We start from the raw sequence: 24,290 nt of genomic DNA on the forward strand, positions 1-24,290 counted from the left end.
TGGAAAGAGTAGGAATTAAGCTATAATGGGCTGCCTGCTTCTATTTTCTTCTCTCCATCTGTCTCCATTACTTCTTTCACAGTAATTTAGTCTGGGATTGTACCACAATTGCAGGTTAGAAATTAGTCAAAATACCCTGAAATCCTAGAATAGCCTAGATCAGAGACTTGTTTCATTGAATACTTTCACAATCAGGGTTCAGCATTGTTAGTGCTTTGATCTCCAATGGCTTTTCCTTGTCTGTGTCTGGCCTGGCTGAAATGGTATGCTGATGCCTTTGCTGCCCAGGAGAGGTCTGGCAAAGATATTTTCCAGGAGAGGAAATATATATCTGTGTATGTTGTGCTTAACAGAACCACCACTCTGAACCACCAACAGCTAATGATGTCTCAGGTGTTTCTCTGAAAAGTAGTCATTAAGAACCTTTTTCTCATTCTTCTTGAGTAGCTCCATGGACATTTGATAAACCTGACCTCCTAATTCTGATTGTGCTCATGCCTTTGATAGGTTGTTACTTGATGTACTGTAGTCTCACAATGTGAAAGCCTCTTTTTCTGCCCCAGCCCCATGCCTTCTCATTCTGAGTTGTGATATAACTGGCATTGTGCTGGATGTGGTTTCCCAGGTATAAGTGAAATCCAGGCATAGACAAACAATGCCAAACCAAAACTGATGCTGACTTATCAAACAAGTGTCAGTTGCACTTGAAAAAATAATTCTGTGCCTATGATTTTGGCCTTATTTACTGTTGATGTTGATTACCACACCACAGCTGCTGCCAGTTGGAAGAAAACGAGAAAGCATGCTGGGGATCTCTGACAACTTTATTAACCCCAGAGATCAGAAAGCTGATCAGAATACTTCCAACAAAGCAAAATTACTTTGAAATATCTTACTTTGGTTATAAGATGTGCTTCATTGAATGAGTTTTTTCAAGAAGGAGAAAGAGGGAAGGTATAAGTAATGTTGTGACCTACACAAGCTTGCAATCTAGTAAGTAGAGCTGTGGCATGGGATGCTGGTGTTCATGGCCTGCTCTTATTTGGAAAGAATTTGGCTTATTGCTCTCGCTCTTAATCAGGTAGTCCATCAATCAGACTTGAATCCAGGGGTATAAATCCACTGTAATCACTCTCCAGCAGGCTTTCTTAAGTAAAAATGAGCTAGGTGTTGCTGGAATTTGGTGTGGTTGAAGAAGGTAAGAGACATGACTTTGAAAACAGGCGCTGTTGCTCATTCAGTCATGACAATGTTCCGCAACAAGATTACTGATAATGAAATGCATGTGCAGCATATTGCCTTTATCTAGTTGATGTGTTCAAGATAATCACAGTGCATGCACAACTCTGGGTACATTATGCAAAAATTTAGCTGTACCTCACAGGTGATCTATATATCCTTGTCAAAATTCAGACTTTTCAGTTGTTTTTAAGTTTTGTAGACTTTTTTTAAAGCTTTGTAAAGTTGATGTTGTAACATTATATTTTGGTTCTGTTGCCTCTCAAAGAGATACTGGATGCATGTGCCTTCATGGCCATTTACCACATGAACTGGTAAATAGCAGTTCTGACTATGGGTGTTTTTTTTAATAAGCACTGGTTATATCTGTAGTTCTGTGAATGAGTGTAGATATTCCTCAGTCTTAAGTAGGATATGATAATCTCAAGAGATGTTAGCTGTTTGGGACTTTTTGGACTGTTGTGCCATGTACAAACCACCTTGAACAGCCTTTTTCCCAGTAAGCACAAGTTGATTTTGTATGCCTACAGACCATTCTGCAAATGAGCCTCTGTAGTGACCAGGGAACCTAAAATTGAAGCCATATGGAAACTTACTGTGCATATTAAATTGCATGCAGCAGTGTTAACAACGTTTTGATTTGTGGCTGCAAGTAATAAATGAATTACATTAATTTTGTAGCTGCAAGCTAATTTATCCAGAATTACTTTTTAATAACCATCACCATGTTCACTGGTAAGATTTAAATATACTTAGGAAAAAGTCTGAAGATGTTTTCTTGGAAAAAAAATAAATGCTAGATTCAAATTTGAGACTGGGTTTATTTTGTAATTCTCTAGGTATTTAAAAGTAAATTGTCACAGAGCAATGGAGTGGGCTGGAGACCAGATTACCTCTACATAACACAGGAACTGGGGTAAATCAGATAAAATGGACAAATCAAGCAAAGATTCTGTTTTGTCTACTACTACCTTCACACATACTGGCCAGCAGAAGAGAAGGGGCAGGTGTAACACTGATCTAGGATATCTGAGCAGAGATATCCCTCTTTGTGTGCAGTTCTTCCTTGACAATAACTTATCCCTTTTCGGGGGAAGAGTTTCTTCCCAGACAACTTGTTGGTGACTTTAAGAAGGCAGAGAATGTTAGTGAGTGTATGCTTGTAGTCTGGGACTGCCAGAAATATGTGTGGCCCCTTATAAAATATCTTCTCTTATACCTTGGTTCATTAATAACATAATAAATTAATAACATATTAAAACTAATTCTGTAGTGTTATTTTTGCCCAGAAGAATGCTAAATTTAAAGAGAGGATTCATCCCAATACATGGATAGCAAAAAGAGTTAAGGGAACATGACCACAGTATCAGTGAGACACTGTACTCAAGCAGTATCACTCACCGTTAATCACTCATGGAGACCACTAGGCATATCTTAATGGAAGAGCTTTTCCATAAGGCTGTGCCTGTGGTGGAGACCATTACTCATGGCAGCCACCATTTTACAGAAGGTGCTGACATCTGTGTGAGTACCTGAGGGTACAGGGAACCCGTGACTGAGTAAGATGTGGGTGTATGATACAGCGGCGTAATCTCCTCTCGGGCATCTTTAGCAGGTTCAGCTGTTTGAGGTGGCTGTGAATGCAGCATGAATGCTGAAGTAACTGTTATGGGGTAGATGACCTACTGTGTGTAGCAACCAGCTCACTCAAAATGGGGATTGGCAGAGTTGTACTTGGGACATATTGTCCAGGCAAAGCAGACTGGCACCCCAGTTCACGTATAATGTGCCTGTCTCCGAGGAGTTAATTAGCTGAATTTGTTGTGACCACAAAGTTGCTTTGTCCTCGCAGAGGTTTCCTCACCTGTGTTTCTGCTGGGTGCTGCAGTGCATCTTGCATTGAATTATTACTCTATTCACTAGGAAAGATGTTGCCATACTTCTCGTGGTGTCTATTCACATCCTGCAACACTCATTATGCCAGGGCTGTGTTTCTGTTGCTGCAATATTTGTCATTCTGATTTCTGGGCTTAGTTATCATAAGATTCTCCCATAGTGAGAGTGTGAGATGTGGCACAGGGACAGGTTTATCCTCTTAGCTTAGTTTCTATTATTTAATCGAAGGGAAAAACTGAGAGTATAGTAAGAATAAGAATATATGAAATTTAGGAGTAATGGGAACATGATGCAGCTATGGCTAATTTGAATCCATGAGATGGAAATTTGTGAATCCAAACACCTGACAACTTGTGGTTGTACATATTGAATGGCTATTCATTCACTGTCTTACCACATTAATAAATTTTCTGGAATTTTGGCATAAAAATAATTATAGCTATATGCATTCAAATGATTTTACCCACTTTCTGGTGGAAACCCGCAAAATCTGTCCCGATAGGTGCAGGTGTGCCTTTGTATGTAAATGGATGGGTGTGAACTAAAATGGTTATTATATCTATTGTGGGGAAAATACGTACTTTTCTAAAGTAATGCCTGTTACCAAGCTAAGCCCAAGAAGGACTCTCCTTGTAAATCCAGGTGGAGAAGGCTTTTCATCATGGCTGACATGAACATTCCTTTAGAATTTGGGAATGCAGTCTCAACTGCTTATTATTGAAATTAGCTGGAGTCCTGCTTCTGGTGTTCTCCATATCTTTTCTTCCTACAGGCACCTCTCCCCATGTGGGGCAAATATTGACTAACATCCGTGTGGGCCTCTCCCTGGCTTCTGAGGACGGTCCTGTCAGAGTCTCTTTGTTTGCAAGCTATCTGCCCAACAAAAATGTCATTTCAGTTGCATCTAAGCATTCTGCATTTGCTCATGTGTAAATAAATAATGCCGTGGATAAGGCTATGCTTATCTTCCCATGTGGTTTAGACTCCAATCTGGCATTTGCTGAATTCCAACAGAACATGAGTGGACCCACGTCCTCCGTTCCTGCTTTCATGAGTACAAAATTTATGCTAAAATCTGTGGATGTGCCTTTATTCTCTATCTGTACAAGAACTTTCAATTCAGCTGATTATTAGATTTTTCAAAGAGAATGTCCAAGCACTTCAGAATTAATGATATTTACCATGTAGGCATACTTATAGATCAGGAAATGTCATCAATTTCAAAAATAATATTTCACATACTAATCAGTTACAATTTTAAAAAAATCCTAAGGGGCGGAAAACCCTCAGACCAGCTTAGAAATGTTCTACAGAAATGCAAAAAACCCTCAGAGTATCAGAAAGTACAATGTTCACAAGACTGGGGTGAGGATGAGAATATACTGAATATCCTATAAAAACGAACAATTGTAAGCATCACTTTTATTCCAGCAAATATTTTTTTAACCTCCTGAAGTAGTGCAGATTTTCAGCTACAATTAGATATGTTCTACATACATGGTGTAGAATTAAATCATCCAAGAATAGAATTAAATAATGCAAGTAATGCAGTTACAGGGATAAATGTGTAAATGTAAGGAGCAAGTGACAAGGAAACAGTCAAAAGAAAATGGTGTTTTGGGGAAGTAGGGAGAGGAAATCTCTTTACCATTCTGTAACAACCTTTGCTGCTGTTGTCAATTAAAGCCTGTTGTGAGTCATAGGAACTCCACACTGTAGGCATTACAAAAAAAAACCAAAAAAACCAACATAAAAACCAAACCAACAACAATAACAACAACAAAAAACCCCAAACCACCACCCCCCCTCCCAAAAAAAGAAAAAAAAAAACCAAAACCTTTTTTCCCCCCAGAGCTCTTCTGCTTGCAAATTTGCCTTTCCCTTTTCCTGGCTCTTTCTTGCACATCTTCTGAGATGAGGGAAAAAGCTCTGCAGGAAAACATGCCATCCTTTTGGCATAGCATAGATTTTTGTGAGATGATTTGCTCTGGTCTAATTGTGTGGTGGGGAAGGCTTGGGAGTGTGATTCTGCATGGCAGCCCTGTGTACTGTAGTTAGATTTGTATCAGTGAGATACGACAGGTCTGCCCTTGAGATTCTGCAATGGCACAGTGCCAGCTGTTCACCACGCTGATCTGTGTCTCTCCAGAGCAAAATCAAAACCTGCTGCCATGGTTCAGCTCTGGGTCAGACCCACGGCCAGATTACTGAGGGTTTTTTTTGTTTGTTGCTTCTTAATTTGAAAATTGCTGAAATTTTGTAAGGGAAGCTGCTTTCCTGATAATTCAGCCTAAAGCAACACTATATCTGCTACTTATGCATCAAAGGCTGAAGGATTTTGGTACTAATATTAAACCTGCTTTGACCTTGTGACCATAAAATAAAACCACTGTTAAGCTAGATCCACAATCTATTAAGCAAAACCATGCAAAGACCCTTTTTTTTTGAAAGATTCTGCCATGTATTGCACTGGAATTTCATTTATCTTTGTTGATGGCATTTAACTTAATTGCTGCTGTTTGAGAGCCCTTATAGGCAAGGCAGAGAAAGAAGAATAAAGTAGGGATAAAAATGGAAGAGGGAATTGCTAGTGTAGAAAAAAATCCCCATCATGTTTGTGCTTGTGCAATCTCAATACATTTTAAAAATCTTTGTAGAAATAGCTATGAAATGAAAAAATGAAGACAGTCCCAAAGGGACCATAGTCAGGATGTGTCCTAAAACAAGGGTATCCCTACTGTAATTCAGAAAAGGTTTGAGGTCTCTACTAAGGTCTGGCAGAGCAGTGGCTGCCCCTCCCTCTCCCTTTGTGTTCTCACTGGGATTTGTAGGACTGAGGCTTGGGCCACAGGTTTTAAATTGTAGTCTGGATGAGGCTTTTCTTGGCGTGGTACCACCTAGTACTACCCAGTGTATCTTCCTCAGTGATTACTGATGAGTCCAGTGCTGCAGAGGAAAGAGTGCTAACATTACAGCACACTGTTATGCCTCCTGGCCCTTTTTGCAATTCAGACACATCTCTGTCTTCAACGAGACTGGAACATTATCTAACTTTTATTAGTTCTTAAAAAAAATTATTTTCCTTGCCCTCTTCTGACACATTTGGACAACTTTTTTATGTTCTCATATTAAAAACAGAAATTAGGTCAAATGGATGATTAATCTGAACCCGTACAGCCATTGTTAAACAATTAGTGTGTTTCCAATATTTTAAAAAATCCACATTGCTTTTTTAAAAATCACACTAAATGTTACTCTGGGAAATAGTAAATGGCAAAGAGTTCCACTGTGTAAAAAAGCCACATATTAAATAGCTCTTCTTTTGACAGCTTTGGGGTTTCCATCTCTAAAACTGACAGAAGTTTTCAATATTTTTGTGCTAAAGGACACGGAACAATAGAAATTTCTCACCTAATTTTTCTGAAGCAGTTGTTCTTTTACATAATTCTATCATCAAAAAATTGAAGGCAGTGAAGAGGAGAACAAGACACACAGATCTGACCAGTTTTGTTTTGCTGTATGAAAGGGATTGAAAGGAGACAAACCTCAAAAAGTGGAGATAATGAGTAAGAAACCCGTTGTCTTTTATTCCTGTGATTTTAAATGACCAGACCTTTATTAGTACTCAGATTTTTTCCCTAAAATAGGCATCTTCAAAGACTTTTAAAAATCATGTCAGAGGTTGGAGCACCTTTTTATTCTGTGACTGGCCAGTGAAGGATCACAGAAATGTTTGTTGTGCGCATAAAAGAAGGTATGCAAGAGAGCCTGCTGTCAAGGGAGTTTCCTACCTCCATATCTCTAAATAATCCATACCCTCCTAGAAAGAGAACATTGAAGGATTTTTATGCCATCTCAATATTTTCCTATTACTTGTTCCATTATTTATTGTGGAGTGACTTTCCAACTTGCAATGCCCTGAGCAAGTGTGGTTCTTGCCTTGAGCTACCAGAGGGGGAAACTGGCTGCAAACTGCCTCCCCATCTGTTGTGGAGTGAGGGAGAAAGATCTGAACTGGCAGGGAAATTTTTTTCCCCTTTTCCCTTTGTCTCTGCTGCCAGAAGGGGAAATAGGAACTGGCCCATGAGTTATTGAGTTAATATAGGGCCACAGAGTTGGAGATGCCCACATTGCAGAGCCTCAAGACTGAGCACCCCTTGGGTTCCTGCTGGATGTATTGCAGTAGGCATTTCCTTCCCTTGCTGGAGGACTTTACGGCTGCCTCCTCACACCACTCTCAACTTATGCAAAGACCCTCCCACTGTGCAGCAAGACAGTTCTGAAATACTTGGGGAACTTTCAGCCTCCTAGAAGAGGCTTCTCTTTGTAAAATTGGTTAGACAAGTTTGTTGCCAATGCTAAATGGGGGGTATCGGCCTCCCCACAAATCATCCCCTGTTTCTGGGCCCTCTTGCCTACAGCACCTCATTATATATTATTATTTCTCAGTGTGCATGAATCTGTGCCCAAGCTTGCATGCTTTCACTTCGTCAAATGGCTTCTTCCCCCTTCTCTCTCCCATCACCTTTCCATGGCTTGCCAAATATCAGCTAATTCTGGGTAACAGTAAATACAATCTATTTTAGGGTCTTCTTTTCTCCCAAATCCCTCCTACATTCAGTGCAGAACACCTGGGGATGCTTTTGAGTTTACAGTCATCACCATCCCCTTTCATCCAAGGTGGAAAGTGGCTGCCTGTACCTTCCATGCCTGATCCTGAAACAGGGGATGACCCTGAGCCAAACCCCTGAAATTTGGCCCAAGACTGCTCCAAAAGACTCCATTTTGGTGTCATATTTGTGCCTAGGGAGGATATTGGTTGAACAAAATCCCATGCTTGTCCCTCTACCTCTGCAAATGTGGAAGCATTTAGACCCTGATACAAATTTTGGGATATGTTATCACTTTCCTTTGAGGGCAGCCTGGTCATACTTAGAAGAGATGAACATCAGGTTGTTGTTGTCCTGAGGGAGCTGCAATGTTTGGCAGGGCAGACTGTTTACAGCAAGTATTGCTTGTGACATTAGGCAAATTATCAGGAGAAATTGGCCCATCCCCACTTTGTCCAGCTGTGTACTCAAGTGAGGCTGTGAGATTGATATGTCATTAACAAACTGTGACTCTGACTGTGATTCAGCCAGGAGCTTCCAACTTGCATGTGAAATTTACACCTTTAATACAGCTTTTAAAAAAGTATTCCCTCCTCATTTAGATCAGAGTACTTTTGCTGGTCAGACAGCTGCTGTTTATCCATCATAATAAAGAGGTCTTGCTCATTCAGAGGTTTAAAGACTGTTGGCTTTTAGATCAACAGTTCATTCATTTTATCATTCATCAGTTTATAGATAAATAGCTCTAGCTGGTTAGAAAACAACTGAGGCTCAGCTAAGCTAAACTCTTAAGGTATGTGGGACTGTGCAGACCTCTGTAGCTGCTGAACTAGTGTGGGTTGCATACAAATCTGTAGTTTACTGGTGCTGCTTTTTAATCCACACAAAGTTTACCAAGGTCCAGGAATTCTTTTTCTCTGAAGTCCTTGTAATTCTCATGCTCCTGCCATTCCCCCAACGAGCTAGAGCTAGAGGAGCAGCTAGTGTCCTGTGTGTTAGCTCAGGGCTCTTCCCCATATGAAATTTGGCATTTCATTGAGATATAAAATTGCTTTCTTGCCATAACCTGTTATTTCATTTAACACACAGCTAATTATGTGGTATTTTGAATCTACTGCATCACATCATCCTTCTGAAAATAGCATGAGGTTCACCCTGATGATTCTTGACTTCCTACCCCAGATTTAAGCATTATGAGTGTCCTGGGAAAAAAGGTGTGTAGACAAGACCAAAGGCAGCTGTATACTGCGGAATAATAAATATCAGACAAAATACACACAGCTATAGTATCACAGCTAATAGATGTATTTTAAAAGTGGAAACATCTATCTTTAATTGCATGTCAAGTATGTAGTGAGAAACCACAGTTATACATTTTTGTAACAAACCTTTACATCTGAAGTCATAATAACACAAATAAAAAGTGCTTATTATATATGGTCAAAATAACTGAGGCAAATTTTTGACAATATCTTCTAAATATAATCATGTGGCCCCTGTCAGCAACACTCTAAAATCAGGCTGAATAGTGTCAATGACAATAATTTTTTCCTTAGTTTACCGAAAACCAACAACCCAAAACCTATTTCGATTTCCTGTTTGCCTATTTTTTTTTTTTTTTTGCATAGCTTTCAATATTGCTGCCCCCTCACCTCTGCACATTGCAAGCCCATCTCAGTTCTGGATAATTACTTTAAAATTCTTAATATTTTTAATCCAGCTCTCCTTGAATACATAATATATATTTTCTACCAATTATAAATACATAATTTTTATCAATCTGATTTCAATAACATGCATTTGTATAATTACTATACAATCAAAATAGACACTGACTTCACACAGTGTGTACGCTTTTATTTCAGTAATATTGTTCAGACACACTGCTCAACAAATCAGATAAATAGGGAAACAAAAAGTTAAAAAGGAGGGAGAAAATCTCTGGGAGGAAACATATTCTCACAGTGATTACAGGAAAAAAAATACTTACAATAAAAAGGGTTTATTAATACATAGAAAATCTTCACAATAGTTGAAACACACTTTAGGAACTAGTAAACATTTTAAATAGAATTGTGCCAATTATGCAGTGCCCAAGCATCTGCTTGCTCTTAATTAGATGGGGAGGTGAATGACCACTGTTTATTTTCATTTTCCTCATTAATTATGAAAAACTGCATTCAATTCATCTTGCATGGTGAGAGACTGGCTGCGCAGATGTAAGTCATAAGGGAAGTGGCTCTCTGTAGGCAACCTGAACATCGAGCTCTGCCCAAGGGGACCCCTGGGTGGCACTGCACAGTAATGCATGCCATAATTGTAATTTTTGCCATAGTCCAAGCTTTCCTCTTGCTTCAGGGAAAATATCCCATTATAGTTAATTGGGGGAGGACTTAAGGGACCTTCAAACTGTGGGCTGGCGCACTCAGGGGATGTGCTTTCGTAGAAGGACTCGTAAGTGCTGCAGTAATTGTATGGTTTCATGGACTTAGAGTTGTCGAGAGTCCCATGCCCTGGGGGGGTGCCAAGCTCCGGGCTTTGGTAGGGAGGATAGAAGGTGGAGTAGGGTGTGCGGGTATGATGGGCACCTTCACCTGCCTGGCCCATCAGGAAACTTCTGGCATTCAGCTGCAGGCATCCTGCCACCAAGTTTGTAGTTGGCTGGGACAGACCCTTGCACAAGTTTTGGACAAAGGTGAGCAGGTCAGGTCTCTTCCCAATTCGCAGTATTTCAGAAAGAGCCCAAATATAGTTCTTGGCTAGTCTTAAAGTTTCTATTTTAGACAGTTTTTGTGTTTTAGAATAACAAGGGACAACTTTCCTTAAATTGTCCAGAGCATCGTTAAGGCCGTGCATACGGTTCCTCTCTCTAGCATTGGCTTCTTGACGCCTGAATTTAATCCTTTCCATCCTTATCTTGCTTGTCTTTTTTTTCCTAAGGCCCCTTCGCCTTGGCAAGCCATTCTCATCCTCCTCTTCTCTCTCTTCCTCCTCTTCCTCTTTTTCTGTTTCTTCTCCAGGAGATCTTTTAATATTCTTTCCTCGGAGGATGATCTGCTTTGAAAAGCTTTCTGTGTTCTTCATTTGCTTTTGGTCATCACTTTCTCTGGGAAACTTTCTACACATCTGCGATTCTGGCATTACAACAGACTCATCAAATGGTAGTGTTAACATGGTTCTACAATCTTAAGTTACCTGAAAGAATGCCAGCACAATGTTTAAATATTTCCATTTTTAAAGTTTTCCAACTCACACAGACAGCCTCATGCACCTTATTTGTGTCTGTGTGTAAGCTCTTCTAAAAAGAGAGAGTGTGTGTATGTGTGTATGTGTGTGTGTGTATAAATGCTCAGTCTATATTTTTTTAATAAAATGGCAGTTGCAAATGCCCACGTTTAAAAAAATAATAGCTGTTGAGAATTCTAAAATCACTCGAAACATTTGACCCTGCAACTAAAAAGCCACATTTATCACAAATAAATATGGAGTAAATTCATATTTTAAATGTACAGTTAGCTCCCTGCTCTGTTTTTTTTTTTTTAAACAAATCTTTCAAACTCTCACCATCATGGAATTCAAAGAAATGCAAAACGTGACAAAGCACTACAAAAATTTCATTAATCCAAATTCCCCTGGCTGGAAAAATGAGGAGAGGGAGTGCAGTTTTAAAACTGAAAAAGTGCCATATCTCTATTACCTGATGGTAAATATTTCAAAATCACTTTTTTACTTATACTGCAAAATTGTGGGGTTTTGCTCTCCACATTTCTTCCTTTATGTATCAAGATATTAAACTTTAGTAAGTTACAGTGGCTGAGAAGGAAAAAAAAATGAATATACCCCCCAAATTACTCAGCTAGTAATATAATTCAAAACAAAGCATTTTCCTAGTTATTTGTATTAAAATCACATAATACTTATTTCATATTAAGACAAAAATCAGAATTATTTAACCCTAAACATATTCAGATTAGAGTTAGGAAATAAAATCCCCCTACCTCTTTTTTTCTCCCTTTTTCAAGCAAAAATTCTACTTGATATTATCTGTTTTTTGTTAGAATCAACTTATTTGCTTTTTGCCTTGTTCTTTTCTCCTTTTTCTTTTCTTTCCCATCAACTGGGGGGGGGAAGGGGGGGAGGTGAAAAATTCCCTGCCCGCTATAGCAGTGTTTATGTTCTGCGAGGCTCAGATGTCTTCCTCCAGCTCTTAGCTGACAGGAGCGGTCTGTAGATTCTGACTGCAATCCTGCACGTGTGCTCAGAATCCAGCCTGGAAAGGAAAAATAATTTCCTTTTCCCAATTACTTTGCTTTCATTTGCAGTTTGGGAACAGCAAAAGCTTGTATCCCATGGACTTCAAAGAGACAAGCAAAGTAAATGCAGGGACTTTTAACAGAACAAAATTAAACAAAAACCCCAGTCAAAGACTAACTCTATCAGTACTGTCTACACATTTGCAGTATTACATAAAAGCAATGAAAGTTTGTAATTGCATCAGAAGAATAAAATGGTAGGAGTTACTAGACAGCAAATAGCATACACAAAAAACAAGACAATGATACTGTATCTTTAAACACTTGCATGCACACCCAACACCAATTGAAATATATCTTTATTTGTATTACCTTAGCTTTTTATTTCATTCAACAATCAGTTTTCATTTTTTGCCTTCCAAATCTTTTCAGTCTGAATGTCGCATCGTCTGCTGGAGTCTAGATCTGTGTATATCTGCACTATCTCATTGATCTCTAAAAAGTGACATTGATGCCAACTGCCAGAGCTGGTACCCATGCCATCTGCTAGTGACGTCACGGGGCAGAGAAAACCACGTGAGCCTTTCTCCTGGGACCTTCATTCTGCACTGATCATCTGGCATCCCTCTAAGTGGGTACCAGCATTCATGTATCAACACAGAAGGTTAGACTGATAGAAAAAAAGAAAAGAAAAAAATTCTGCACCCGCATTTCACATACAGTAGGTGCATTTCCACTGTGGTTGCTTCTTTTTAGCAGTCTAGCTGCATGGATAGACGTGCCAGCATTTGGTGCTAACCCTGCCTACAGGTACAGCTGCCCTCTGGCTGTTAATATGGCATTGTTTATACGAGAAATGTTGTCTTGTATTGATCTGAGTCCCTCCAGTGCACCTGGTACCCAGGGACAAAAAAGAAATGGCAAGGAAAGGAAGGCGGTAATAGGGAAGCAACGCTGGCTCTATAATGCATAGCACAGTCACAAAAAGTAGTTTTTGTGTGATGCTGCTGGGTGAGATTTTTGGGGTGCGGGGATTTTTGGAGTGCAGCTTGTTGCCCCAGAGCACAGAATAATAGGAGAAAACCTCATACCATCTGTAACAAATCCTTCCTTCACATCCCTTGGTGTTTTTTGACATTGCAAAATAAAAGAGGCATTTATAGAAAACTTGACATACAGCATGAAGGTTTAACAAATCATGCCTTTTTTCTGAAGCATGTGGCAAGGCTCACTGACCTGCTCTGGCATGTTGCAATGTGACTGGGATGCACCTGCTCAAAAGTGTAGCTTAGGATTCTCAAAGGGTTTGGCCCCTGCCATAATTTCTCAGTCTGCCTGGCCTTTTTGTGAATGTTTCCCCAATATCTCTTTAAAAACTGTGTTATTCCCTTTGAAAACTGCCTAAAAAATCTCCCCCTGCTTTTCTCTTTTGATACCTAGCTTCTCCTTTCTTCATGCCCTTGTTTCTCCTGTCAGCTGCCTCTCCTATGCTCCCTGCTCTTCCTTTTTAACCCTTTTGTCTCCTTCTGCTGGCAAAACACTTAAAGGAAGCTCACAAAGACTCTTAGCTCAGCCTGACCATTTAGCTTATTACAAACTCCACCTTCATGTGTAAGGGGTTTGTGTTTTTTTTAATTCAAGGAGTGGCATGTCACATATAAGTGATATCATGGGAGTTACAGGAGTCACCAAAGAAACATTCTTTTTTAAAATTTGGTTTCATTATCATTGTGTATCACTGCTTTTTTGTAAAGATATAATTTCTATAATAAAATAATGAGTGACTGAGTATGCTTTTAGTATTAAAATAATACTTGGCAGAGCTGCTATTGTTATGGGTCCATGTCAGCATTTCCATTATAAATTCTGGTTTTGAAGGGTTTATAATTCATCTTCTTCAATTCACATTGGTCCAAACCTTGGCATTAATGTTCTCAGCCCTTAAGCCTCCACCCAATTATTTTTTCTTTCACAAAGTTTCATTTAAATATGTTGGGGCATTTTTTTGATTAGAGACGGGAACAAAAAATAAGACTGCAGTACAGAAGAACATGTGTGTGGGAAGATCGTGTTTCATACATCTATATGGATGTGCTCAACGATTTACAGCCTTTCATTAAAAAAAAAACCTCACCCCAAACACTGAGCGTTTTGTGGTTTTTGTTTTATTTTAAAAAAGTAAGACATTCAGTCTTCTCTCATTCTTTATAAAACAGAGGCTTTTTTGTTAGCTTTTGTTTATTAACAAAAATTTATCTCAAATGACAAAGACATTAAAACTTTAAGGGAAACTGTTCAAAAAAGAGCAAGTGCTGTACTATTCATAGCATTCACTTCATTTTTATCATAAACATTACAATCTGTAACAAAGGAGAGGGCCGAATCCCATTATCCTCAATAGTAATTAATGTATTAAGATTTATATTGTTAAAGGTTCTAGGGATTGTCCACCTTTTCAAGGATTTTGCATTTTCAAGTATTAAAAAATGCAAGATAATCTAAAAATTAAAAGTCCTAGGGTAATCAACACTGTTTCAATACATACTAAAAATACCATGAGATTCTGAAAGAAAGGTTGACATTGCAATAGTTCTGTGTTTAGGGAAGGACCAACAAAATTCTCAGTTATATCATACGGTGCTCAAAATATGTGAAACTATTTTCTCTGTCCTTTCTTATTATTGAAGTAGGTGGTTATTTTTTTTTAACAACTCCAATGCATTTTTGAACATCTTTTATAGTGCTAATAAAACCAAAAATGAATTAGTTTGTGTTGAATGATTACCTCCATAGGAGTAATACTACAGTTTCACACATTCCTAATCCATCATTTGACCTTTTTAATATTTTCAAATAAGTTGTGGAGAAACAAAATAGCTGAGATATCAAGGTTTAAAAAGCCTCTACTGTGCATGCATAATAACTTTTCATAAGGCTTTTACTATGCCTATTTTGTATTATGGATCCATGATATGCAAATAGGTACTGCTGTTAATAGGCATTCACAGCATACCGAATAACTGCTGCTTTGCTGTCTACTGTGAATGCATGTTAAGAATAGTACACAAAATACACTTAAATGCACTCTATAGAATGGCTGCACAGCAGCAAATATGCTACAGAACACATATCACAATTTTTTTCCTATACATGGACTGTCTAGTCTTGAATTAAAAGTGAGACTATTTCAAATGCAATATTATAATAATGTGTTAATATTAATATGTATAAATAATAACACAACCAAATATTTATACATTCATTTAAATAATACTGAGTCATTAATAAATTTATTGAAATAATGCTGAGCTCCAAGGTCTCCAAAATCTCTGTGGGGTATGAGGGGGACTGACCCAAACTGCACTGCATTCAATCTGAGTCCTTCAGGTAAGTTCAATATGCTATCATTGGAGCCCTTACTCTTTGTCTTTTTTCTCTCTCTCCTTTTTATTATTATTTTTTTTAAAATCATCCTCTCAAACCCTCTCTTAACTGGCCCACATCTCCCCATTTTGCTGGAACAGGAAAACTACATCAAATTAAGAAACTCAGGAACATTTTGAAGTGTGGTAACCTTAACCATTTACTGGGAGCAATGGGACCTTGTGGACTGTTGAGGAATTTTTGCAGATTGAGGAGTCTTTGCAAGACAATGGCCACATTCAGCAGATGGTCAACCCAGCCTGCTGGTAATAATGGATAATGGACATGTTCACAGACAATGGATAATGGACATATTCAGAAACGGGGTCAGTATATCCTTGAGAAAGATACAAGAAGAAGAGTCATGAAGACTCAGCAAGTTTGAGAAAGTGAGAAAAAAGAGAAGCAATGGGTGGGCGAGACGACCACAGCAAGGCGCATGAAAAATCAGAAGATCCAATCAGCATTCTATTTTGGATGTGTGAACAGCTAGGATTAATCAATCATGTATTAGCTAGAGACGCGTGAACTGTAGAAACTTATTATAAATATACCCTTTGTGGGGATAATAAATTTGGCTTCACTTGGTCATATTGATCATGGTGTGATGTCCCATTCCTGATCCTCTGCATCACAGTGGACAGCAGGAAACTGTTCAGAAGGTGAAGATAGCAAAATCTTTTTCTTTTATTTCTTTCCTCTTCTTTCTAATGTACACACTAGACATCACAGCAACACAGACACAGTGACAATCATGATGCCAAACTCCCTCTTCCACACTCATGACCTGACGTGAGATTGCCTTCCTGCCACAGCACCCACATGCACAGCCCAAACACCAAAGCAACTGCTGCCTTGAGAGTGAGATTGGGGGAAAATGTATGTCTAGTGCATCCTAAATTGCAAAGTCAGACCATAAGGGACAAATACATGGGTAAGAGTGTAGAAAACAATGGCTCTGGTCTCCTGCTGGGTTTAATGCTAAGGAGGAGGTGGGAACACCTCTTTTGGCAGGAGTTCTGTGTGTGCTTTTGAGGTTTTGGTGGATTGGTTGGTTTGGGGTTTGTTTGGTTTGGGGTTTGTGGTTTATTTACTTTTTTTAAAATTTAAATTATATTGTTTTACAAAAAAATTCAAAACAGGATAGTATCTTGGGCGGGGACCCTGGTCTGCTAGCCTCGGTGAGTTTCAGATTGGTCAGAAAGTGAGTTTCAGACTGGTTAGATTAGGGACTTTCTTGGTAAAGCCTGGATTGTCTCTACAAAATGAGCTGCTGGGGAAAGAACCAGAACCATGTGCCACATGCATGTTGCATGCCAGCTGCCTATCCTGTGTGCAGCTAGCACACCATAGGACTAAAGTGATGTGTCTCTCTGTCTGTGAAGGACTGTCCCTCTTCTGCCTCTCCATGTCCCCAGTACACTGCTGTAGACTGTGGACTTTTTTATGAGGGGAACTTGCTGTTCCCATCAAGTTGACTAAGCACTCCTCTGCCAGTTCTAAGACAATATATGTCCTTCTCCCAGGACAGATTAGAAAACACCAAAAAGGACCCCTGGCTTCGGAGAAATAAACTACATTATCTCAAGGGGATTTGGTTCAGTCTGAAAATACAATTTTTACCTATCTGCCAATGTGGCAAAATATGTTGTGCATTAGGCCCCCTTTATTAAGGATGTACTTCTTGCTCTAATCAGGCAACTGAAGTTTCATGTTTTGAATAAGCTGTTGGACACAAATAGGAAAGAGCTGTAAAGGGGTTAGTTACTCTATTTTAATGGTAGTTATTTGAGTGAAACACTAATGTAGAATTTGAAAATGGTTGCTAACTGTTATTGCTTATGGTTAACCAAAAATAAGTTTGTGACCAGAAATTACTCTAAGATTTCTGAAACACATGACTAGAATAGGTCTTATGTAGATAGAAAATACATTTGGGATAATATTATTAATTTTGAGTTACTCCTGGTTCACACAAATATAAAGGAGTTGAAAGATAGTGGAACCAAATAATTTTAAAATGGAAAATGCCTTGTTTTTTAAAATTACCTAGAAAAGTAGAGGCACAATATGGCCTGAAAGTTTTAGTACCAGATCAAGAGGTGATTGTGTACTTTGCAAGAATATGGGATTTAAGGTACTTCTCTCCCTGGGGTAAAATATCCTAGTCAGACCAGTCATGTAGCTGTGTTGTTTCCTAAAACTGCAGGGTGTTAAGATAATTGCTATTGCTTTGTGGTGTGAAGCAGCCCTGTGGTACATCTGAGAAATGTTTTGTTTTTCATCCATACTTGGTGACTGAAGTCGTCACACTCTCTATTACCCTACCTTGAGGATGGTCTGAGATCAGTAAATTTGTAAATATTTAGAAGCTGCTGTGGGGACATTTGGCCAAAGGACACACCCTGACATTGCTCACCACTATTCATTCTTTAATGGCAATCTCTGTCAAACAGCTAATCAGTGATGATGACTTTCCTCCTTTTGAGGTGATGCGATGCCTACAGCGATTCACAGATGTTCTTCCTCTGTGTTTCCATTTTGAGGCTCTCTGCTCCCATCAATGCATGTTTTTTTTTAAGGGCCTTGCAGCTAGTCCTTTTTAGTAGACATAGCGTTGCCTAAAATCAAATAAAACTTGCAACAGTGTTAAAATAGTGAGCTAAAAAGCAGGTCTTAATTGAAAGCTTCCCCATTGTCATGGGCACATCCAGCATGAGATTTCTGCAATTTTTGTAAGTTTAAGAAATTAGTATATTTAGAAAATATTGTTCAATTAGAAGACCATTTGGTTAGGAAATTTCCTCTGAGTTCTGCCTCATCAGAGTTGTTCCAGGGGCTTCTTTGCCCCATTTCTTGTGTATGTCTTTTAAGTTCTAGTGGAAAAAGAAAATGTCCTTGTCAGGCTTCTTCTTCTTAAGAATAAGACTAAACAGAATTCCAAGTATGGATTAGGAGGATTAGCTTATTATTCTAATATCTAAGAGACAGAGTATGAAAAATATAAGGAGCTGTGTATTAACTGTGTATTAAGAGTCTGCAAAGTTGCAAATATATGAAAAAGGTATAAGTAACTAAAATTTGTAGGCATCAATAGTGTGGGTGTGTGTGACCCCAGAAGAGACCTGCACTGTTCCCCCTTCCCCATTGAGACCTCAGAACTATGATGTATGCTTTTTCTTCCACAGATTTGCTTGCAATCTCTCTAAAGCTAGTGGGCTGCTTTCTTCTCCCCACTTCAAATCTCCCTCAGCAAGAGGTGCCTGATGAGATTGTCTCCCTAGTTTACCTGTGTAGATATTCCCAAAACTTTTTCCTCCCTTTCTGCAGTCTTCTCCCTGTGACAGGGTTGTTCAACCCACATGGAGAGATAACATGTGCACTCCACATGGTGTGGTCATGCTGGGACAAAGACTGTCCAGCAAGCGGTGGGAGCTCTGAGCACATGGCTACAGCACTGACACAGAAGAGTAGAGTGGCCTTACAGAAACCACATGCCACAAGATGAGCAGTTTGATTAGGACCTGTATATGTGTACATATCGATATATATATATATGGGTTTTTAAAATATATGGATTCTATAAATTAAATTCAATATGCAATGTTAGAGACTTCAAGATCATAATTGCCTTAAACGCTGTTAGGATCACTGAAGGACTTTGCCCACTATAGCAAATAATATAAAGAAACAACTGCTCACTTGCAACCACCCAAGCCCAGCCCCCTACCTGTCCTCCCAACCCATCTCCCCCTACCGGTCCTCTCTACTTTTCCCACCTATCCCTAGTATGCCTCCTGGATTCCTGGAATTTAGACTGTGAGTCAAGTCACCTGATGGGAATTTCCAATAAGTTAAAGGTGTTACTATTGTCCACTTACCTCACGTCTATGGAGAAGTAAGCAAGGGTTCCGGAGAAGAAAGTGTCCACAAGGAAAGCCAAATGCAGCAGCTGTCCTGAAAATCAGCTCTGCCTGGGTCCCATGAGGCGAGGCCACAGCCTGCAGACACATTTCACACTAGGGGACTGCACATGATACACAGTGTTGCAACAGATCCTAAGGGCTGCAAAAGACAGTGTAAAACTCTCCGCAACACAGGAGGTGCTTTGCTGTTCCCACCTGTACCTGAACATATATTAACCCATTGGACTTTCTTTTGTGAGAGCCCCTTCACTGAGAAAACCAGAAGAAGGGCAGTGGGACATAGTCTGGATCCATGAGATGGTGACTATCTTTCTCACTCTCTTTCTCCCTGCAATCCCTCTCCCCCTTTCCAATTTGTTTCTCTCTCTCTTTACTGTTAAATGAAATCCATACTATTGACATTGATATACAGTCTCATTTGCACCTTAATTCGGGTAGAGGCATTTCTCTCGTGATTGGATCCTAAAATGCAAGGAAACCAAGAAGTTAAATTAATGATGACTTGCAGAAGTGTAAATAAAACTTAAGTGCAACATTAGCTTCTGTTGGACAGTTCCCTCCCAGGAAATTATAGCATGCTTTGTAAGGGCAATTTTCTCAATGTTCCTTGAAAACTTTATTAGAAAGTCTGACACTTTTATTATTTGCAGCAGACCTTTGAAACTGAGCAGGGAGAAAATCCTCAGACTAGAGAACTGACTTCTTTAGCCCCATGAAACCACTAAGTCCAGGTGGGCTGTAAGCTCACATGTAGAATCATAATTTCCTGCTTTTTAAAAGCATGAACACCTTAGGAAAATAAATAAATAAAAGTAAAAACTTTAAGCCTATTTTGAATGTACACTATTAAAGGTGAGAAGGCAAGTAGCTGACAGAAGTAAATGCCAGAGCTACAATTGCCTATGAAACCTTCATTCTGTCTACACACCAGTAGGCAGGTGGTTTTCATAACAGCACAGCAGAGGTGCTTGTTTATAGGAAATAATATTAAGTGTTTAGCAGGATGACTCAGGCTTATTGTAATGGACATATATGCTCCTTTTGGTTTGTCTTTTATTACCTGAATTTATAATCCTTTTAGGACAGGACTTTTCCTGAGATACTGTCTGATTGAGATAAGTAAATTTTCATTCAAAAAGCAGAAAATCTGTGCAATCAGGCATTCCAAGCTGTTAATGAACTATGGTCTCCCTTACCTTATGGTCTCCTTCTCAAATCTTATTACACATTTAACTGGTCCTAGCATCCATGACTGCCAAATGCAACCTGCGATAATGCATGTACTTAAAAACCTTGCTAGATCTCTTTCCTTATTGAAATGAAAGGTAATTTTGGATTAAAAAACCACAAAGCAAAATAAACAAACCTAAGCTAGTACCAGAATTAAGAGTTTATAGGAATGAAGTAGAGAAACGCTACTTTCTAGGAGGAAAAGGGAGGCATAAGGATCTTACAGCATTGATCCTGAACTTTTTCCCCTGATTTAGGAGTCATGAAGAGTCCAATGTCTATTTGATAGACATGCCAGAAATTATTTTTCTGAGAGATTAGGCGGTGTGTGCAATTACTGAATCACCTAGCCTTCCTGCTTTTTCTTGTTACACAAAACTATATGCATCTTTCACTGATTTGAAAACAGTGGAACGTGGATAGCTATATGTTTTGAGGGATCTTGACCATGTCATTTTACCTTGAGACAAGCTGGAACATTTGAGGTCTTATACCCACAGGATCAATTTTCCCCTGAGAGTCCTGGAGATTCAATGGTGGAATTCCACTGCAAATAGAATAGGAATTTATAAAATTGTTTTCTGGATTCTATCCTCAAGCTTCTGTAAAAGTGAAAGGCACAGTTAATTTCATCTTAGCTGTAAAATGGTGCTGAATTCAGATAGGGCTGTAATGATATTTTCCCAAAATAGTTTTGGAAAGCCTGATGTTTAAAGAACAATTTTTTCAGTGATGAATGAACAATTCTATTACTTCTAGCTGCAGATCTACTTTCAGAGTAACTGATGTTTCTCATCTATAAAAATCCATTGTAATTGTGTTTTTCATCAAATATGCTGATCAAGCAGACACGAGGGTGTTATAAGATGTAAACTTCTTAGGTTCTTAACCTAACAAATTCAATTCCCATATATAGAAGTATACAATTAAAGAAGTAGAATCAAGAGCGGATTTTACATACAGCTGCATAGAGGTTTTTATAAAACACGTGGACACCCTCTCAGAAACAGCATTGTCTAAGCAATCAATCAAGTTTTCCAAAATCAACATGACATTGTGATCTGCTGTAAATAGAAGTGAGGCACTTAAGTGTAAGTTGAAGTAAACAGTACTTTCTGTATTAACATCTCTCATGTCTGAGCAATCTCAAAGGAGTTGTGTAAATCCTACAGCTTGCCAGCTCCCTTGTCCACCAACCATGAAAATCAGTGCTCCATGACACAGTTTGAGTACCCAGTGTTGATTTTGAAGGTAGCCACTCTGTCAAGTGATCTCACGTAACAGGATGTGCAAAGGAAATTTTGTCTTTTGGCAGCCTGAAGTTTTCATTTCAGTCCTTTGGCTGGCTGAGGACTAGTTTGAATCTCCAAATAGTTTAAATAGCCACGGCCAGAAGGCACCCAGAAGTTTGGCAAAATCCCTTTCCTAAGAAGGGAGCATGGCTTGCTGATCCTGGTTCCTGCTTGTGTTTCCCCTCTATTGTGCTGGTTGCTGTATTAGCTTTCTATCTAGCTCATGCTCATTACTGTGAGCCTGCCTCTTTAAGCTCATGAAGTGCTGGGAAAAGTTCATACAGGGCATAGTTTGCAAAATGCTGAAACAGTCAGTGGTCAGCAGAAACAGTACTGAAGATGCACGTATTTTTGCAAGTTAGAAATCCTTTCTTTCTCCCCATGGCATTGTTCTCAGTGTTAGACAATATGTGTCTGATGTATCTAGCTTTATTTTGGTTTCTTTCTGATCATGTTTAATCCAGTTGCTATTTTTTCAGAAATACATATAGCAGTTCAAGTCTTCTTACTGCATTGTGTCTGGGAGAGAAAAAAAAAATTGCACTTAAATTGTTCAAAGGCATACATTCTGAAGAGTGTGCTATGGTATGTTCAGGCTTTTATTCAGGAATTTTGTGTGTGACTTGGGTTGAAGTGAGCTTTCTGCCTTGAGAGGCATGCTGGAGTCTGCATTCTGCATTTGGACCTGTAAGACATCTTGCTATGTAAAGCCATATAGATAAGATTTCTCTCAAAAGGGTACTTTGCTATGAATTTTGAAGACAGCTGATGTTAGCAGATGGTGACTAGAATAGCCATCTCTCCCAGTATTTCTAAATCCTTAAACAGTGCGAATACAGGCAGTGCAGTAATGATTTGGTAAGGCAGCATAGGAAATATATTTGGCATTATGGCATGAGGCCAAATCCTGAGAGATTCACAGTTCCTGCACTATGTCTTGAAGGCTGGGTGGTGGAAGAATGAAATCTATGATGCTCAGGTTGGTGGGGTTTGGAGTAAATATTGCTTTCCATTCAACCTGTTATTCATTTGCTTCTTGTGGCACAAAGTGACGGTAAGGTTTTTTTTTTGCAGAGACTCTGTGAAAATGCTCTTACTCCCACAGAAACAGAAATCCTGATTATGAAGAAGACATTTGCAGTTTGACCTGGTTACATAAAGTGGTAAAAAAAAAAAAAATTCTTTCAGAAGAATGTGTTTATTTTTCGGCAAAAAACTTTGTGTTTTAAGCACATTGTAATGAAATTTAATTCTGAGAATAAGGAACTTAGGAAAAGTAAGATCTTTAAATCACTTCAAAGAGATTTGAAAGGATGATTCTTTTAAAAATTTCATATAATACATAAAATCAAAACCAGAGCAATTCTTTAAAAAAATTATTGATTTAAAACAAATATTCACTGAAAATTTTTCATTGCAGAACATATTTTTTTTCTTTGCTTTTTTCCATATCTGTAAGAAAGAAAATTTTAAAAAGGGATCTTTTCTTCAAAGAAAGGAATGTCTCAGTTTGCCTTATGCATTGAAATCCCTATAGCACCTGGCTTAAATAATAATTTCCAAAAAGCGAAATTTCACCCATATAATGTGGATTTGCAGTTTTCCCTTTAAAATCCATTTCTATATTATTTACAATAATATAGAATTTACATTCTACAGTAGAATATTACAGGTTATTAGATAGCCTATGCTTCTTATTTAACTAACGTGTCTGAATTCTTATTTAACTACCATATCTAAATGTTTCTGCACGCTCCCCAAATATTTTTATTTCCTTTAATTATCAGCAATTCTGAAGGAGAGGTTCAGGCTTCCTTATACCCTCAATTCCATTTTGCCAATCCCAACACAAAAAAGATAGCCTTTGTTTAAAAGTTTAATGTTCTTAATTAGTAGAATTGTCAGACTAATTGGAACGCCAGTTAGATTTGGCAGGGCTATTGTTATTTAGAAGTGCTGTGGTCTAGTGTTAACTGCTATTAAACCTTATAGCTTATGAAAGAGAGGGAATAAGGAAATATATACACACACACAATCTCCATTCTCTTCCATTTTAAATTACAAGAGTCCATAATAATCCATGCTGTCAAAATGTACTTAGGGACCGTTTAATCCATGAAGACACCGATGAGAAGTTAATGACTCTTTATGCACAAAAGTAATATTATGGAATAAAAACTATTTAAATGGCTACATTCCATCTGTGGATGGAAAAAGTACTCAAAGCATCATGGATTTTCATTTGAGTTGTGCAAGAGAAATCTACTTTATTTTACTTTCTGTACTTGTGAAAGTTTCCTTGAGCTTCTTACAGCACGTGGCAAATGGAGATCTTACAGCATTGTATGAACTGAAATTTACCTTCGGTGCCTACTTGTTCAGGGAGTGTTTCACAGACAGACGAGCTATCACTCAGGTTCC

At 38.6% G+C, this 24,290-nt stretch overlaps 1 protein-coding gene across 2 annotated transcripts; it reads right to left on the minus strand.

Annotated features, from left to right (window-relative positions):
• Window positions 1-9,027: 9,027 nt before the first annotated feature.
• On the minus strand, window positions 9,028-12,525 carry NEUROD6 (neuronal differentiation 6). 2 transcript variants are annotated; one of them, XM_059486778.1, is made up of 3 exons: window positions 12,371-12,518; window positions 11,744-12,015; window positions 9,028-10,940 (listed from the first exon to the last, which is right to left on the minus strand). In XM_059486778.1, the coding sequence occupies exon 3, from the start codon at window positions 10,917-10,919 to the stop codon at window positions 9,906-9,908; it is 1,014 nt and encodes a 337-aa protein (XP_059342761.1). In that variant the 5' UTR covers window positions 10,920-10,940; window positions 11,744-12,015; window positions 12,371-12,518; the 3' UTR covers window positions 9,028-9,905. The 2 variants fall into 2 exon arrangements, with proteins under 2 accessions (XP_059342761.1, XP_059342754.1); XM_059486771.1 differs by lacking the exon at window positions 11,744-12,015 and having other exon boundaries at window positions 12,371-12,525.
• Between the last annotated feature and the right edge of the window lie 11,765 nt (window positions 12,526-24,290).

This window comes from Ammospiza nelsoni, chromosome 1 (genome assembly GCF_027579445.1).
Source record: "Ammospiza nelsoni isolate bAmmNel1 chromosome 1, bAmmNel1.pri, whole genome shotgun sequence".
Classification (NCBI taxonomy): Eukaryota; Metazoa; Chordata; class Aves; order Passeriformes; family Passerellidae; genus Ammospiza; species Ammospiza nelsoni.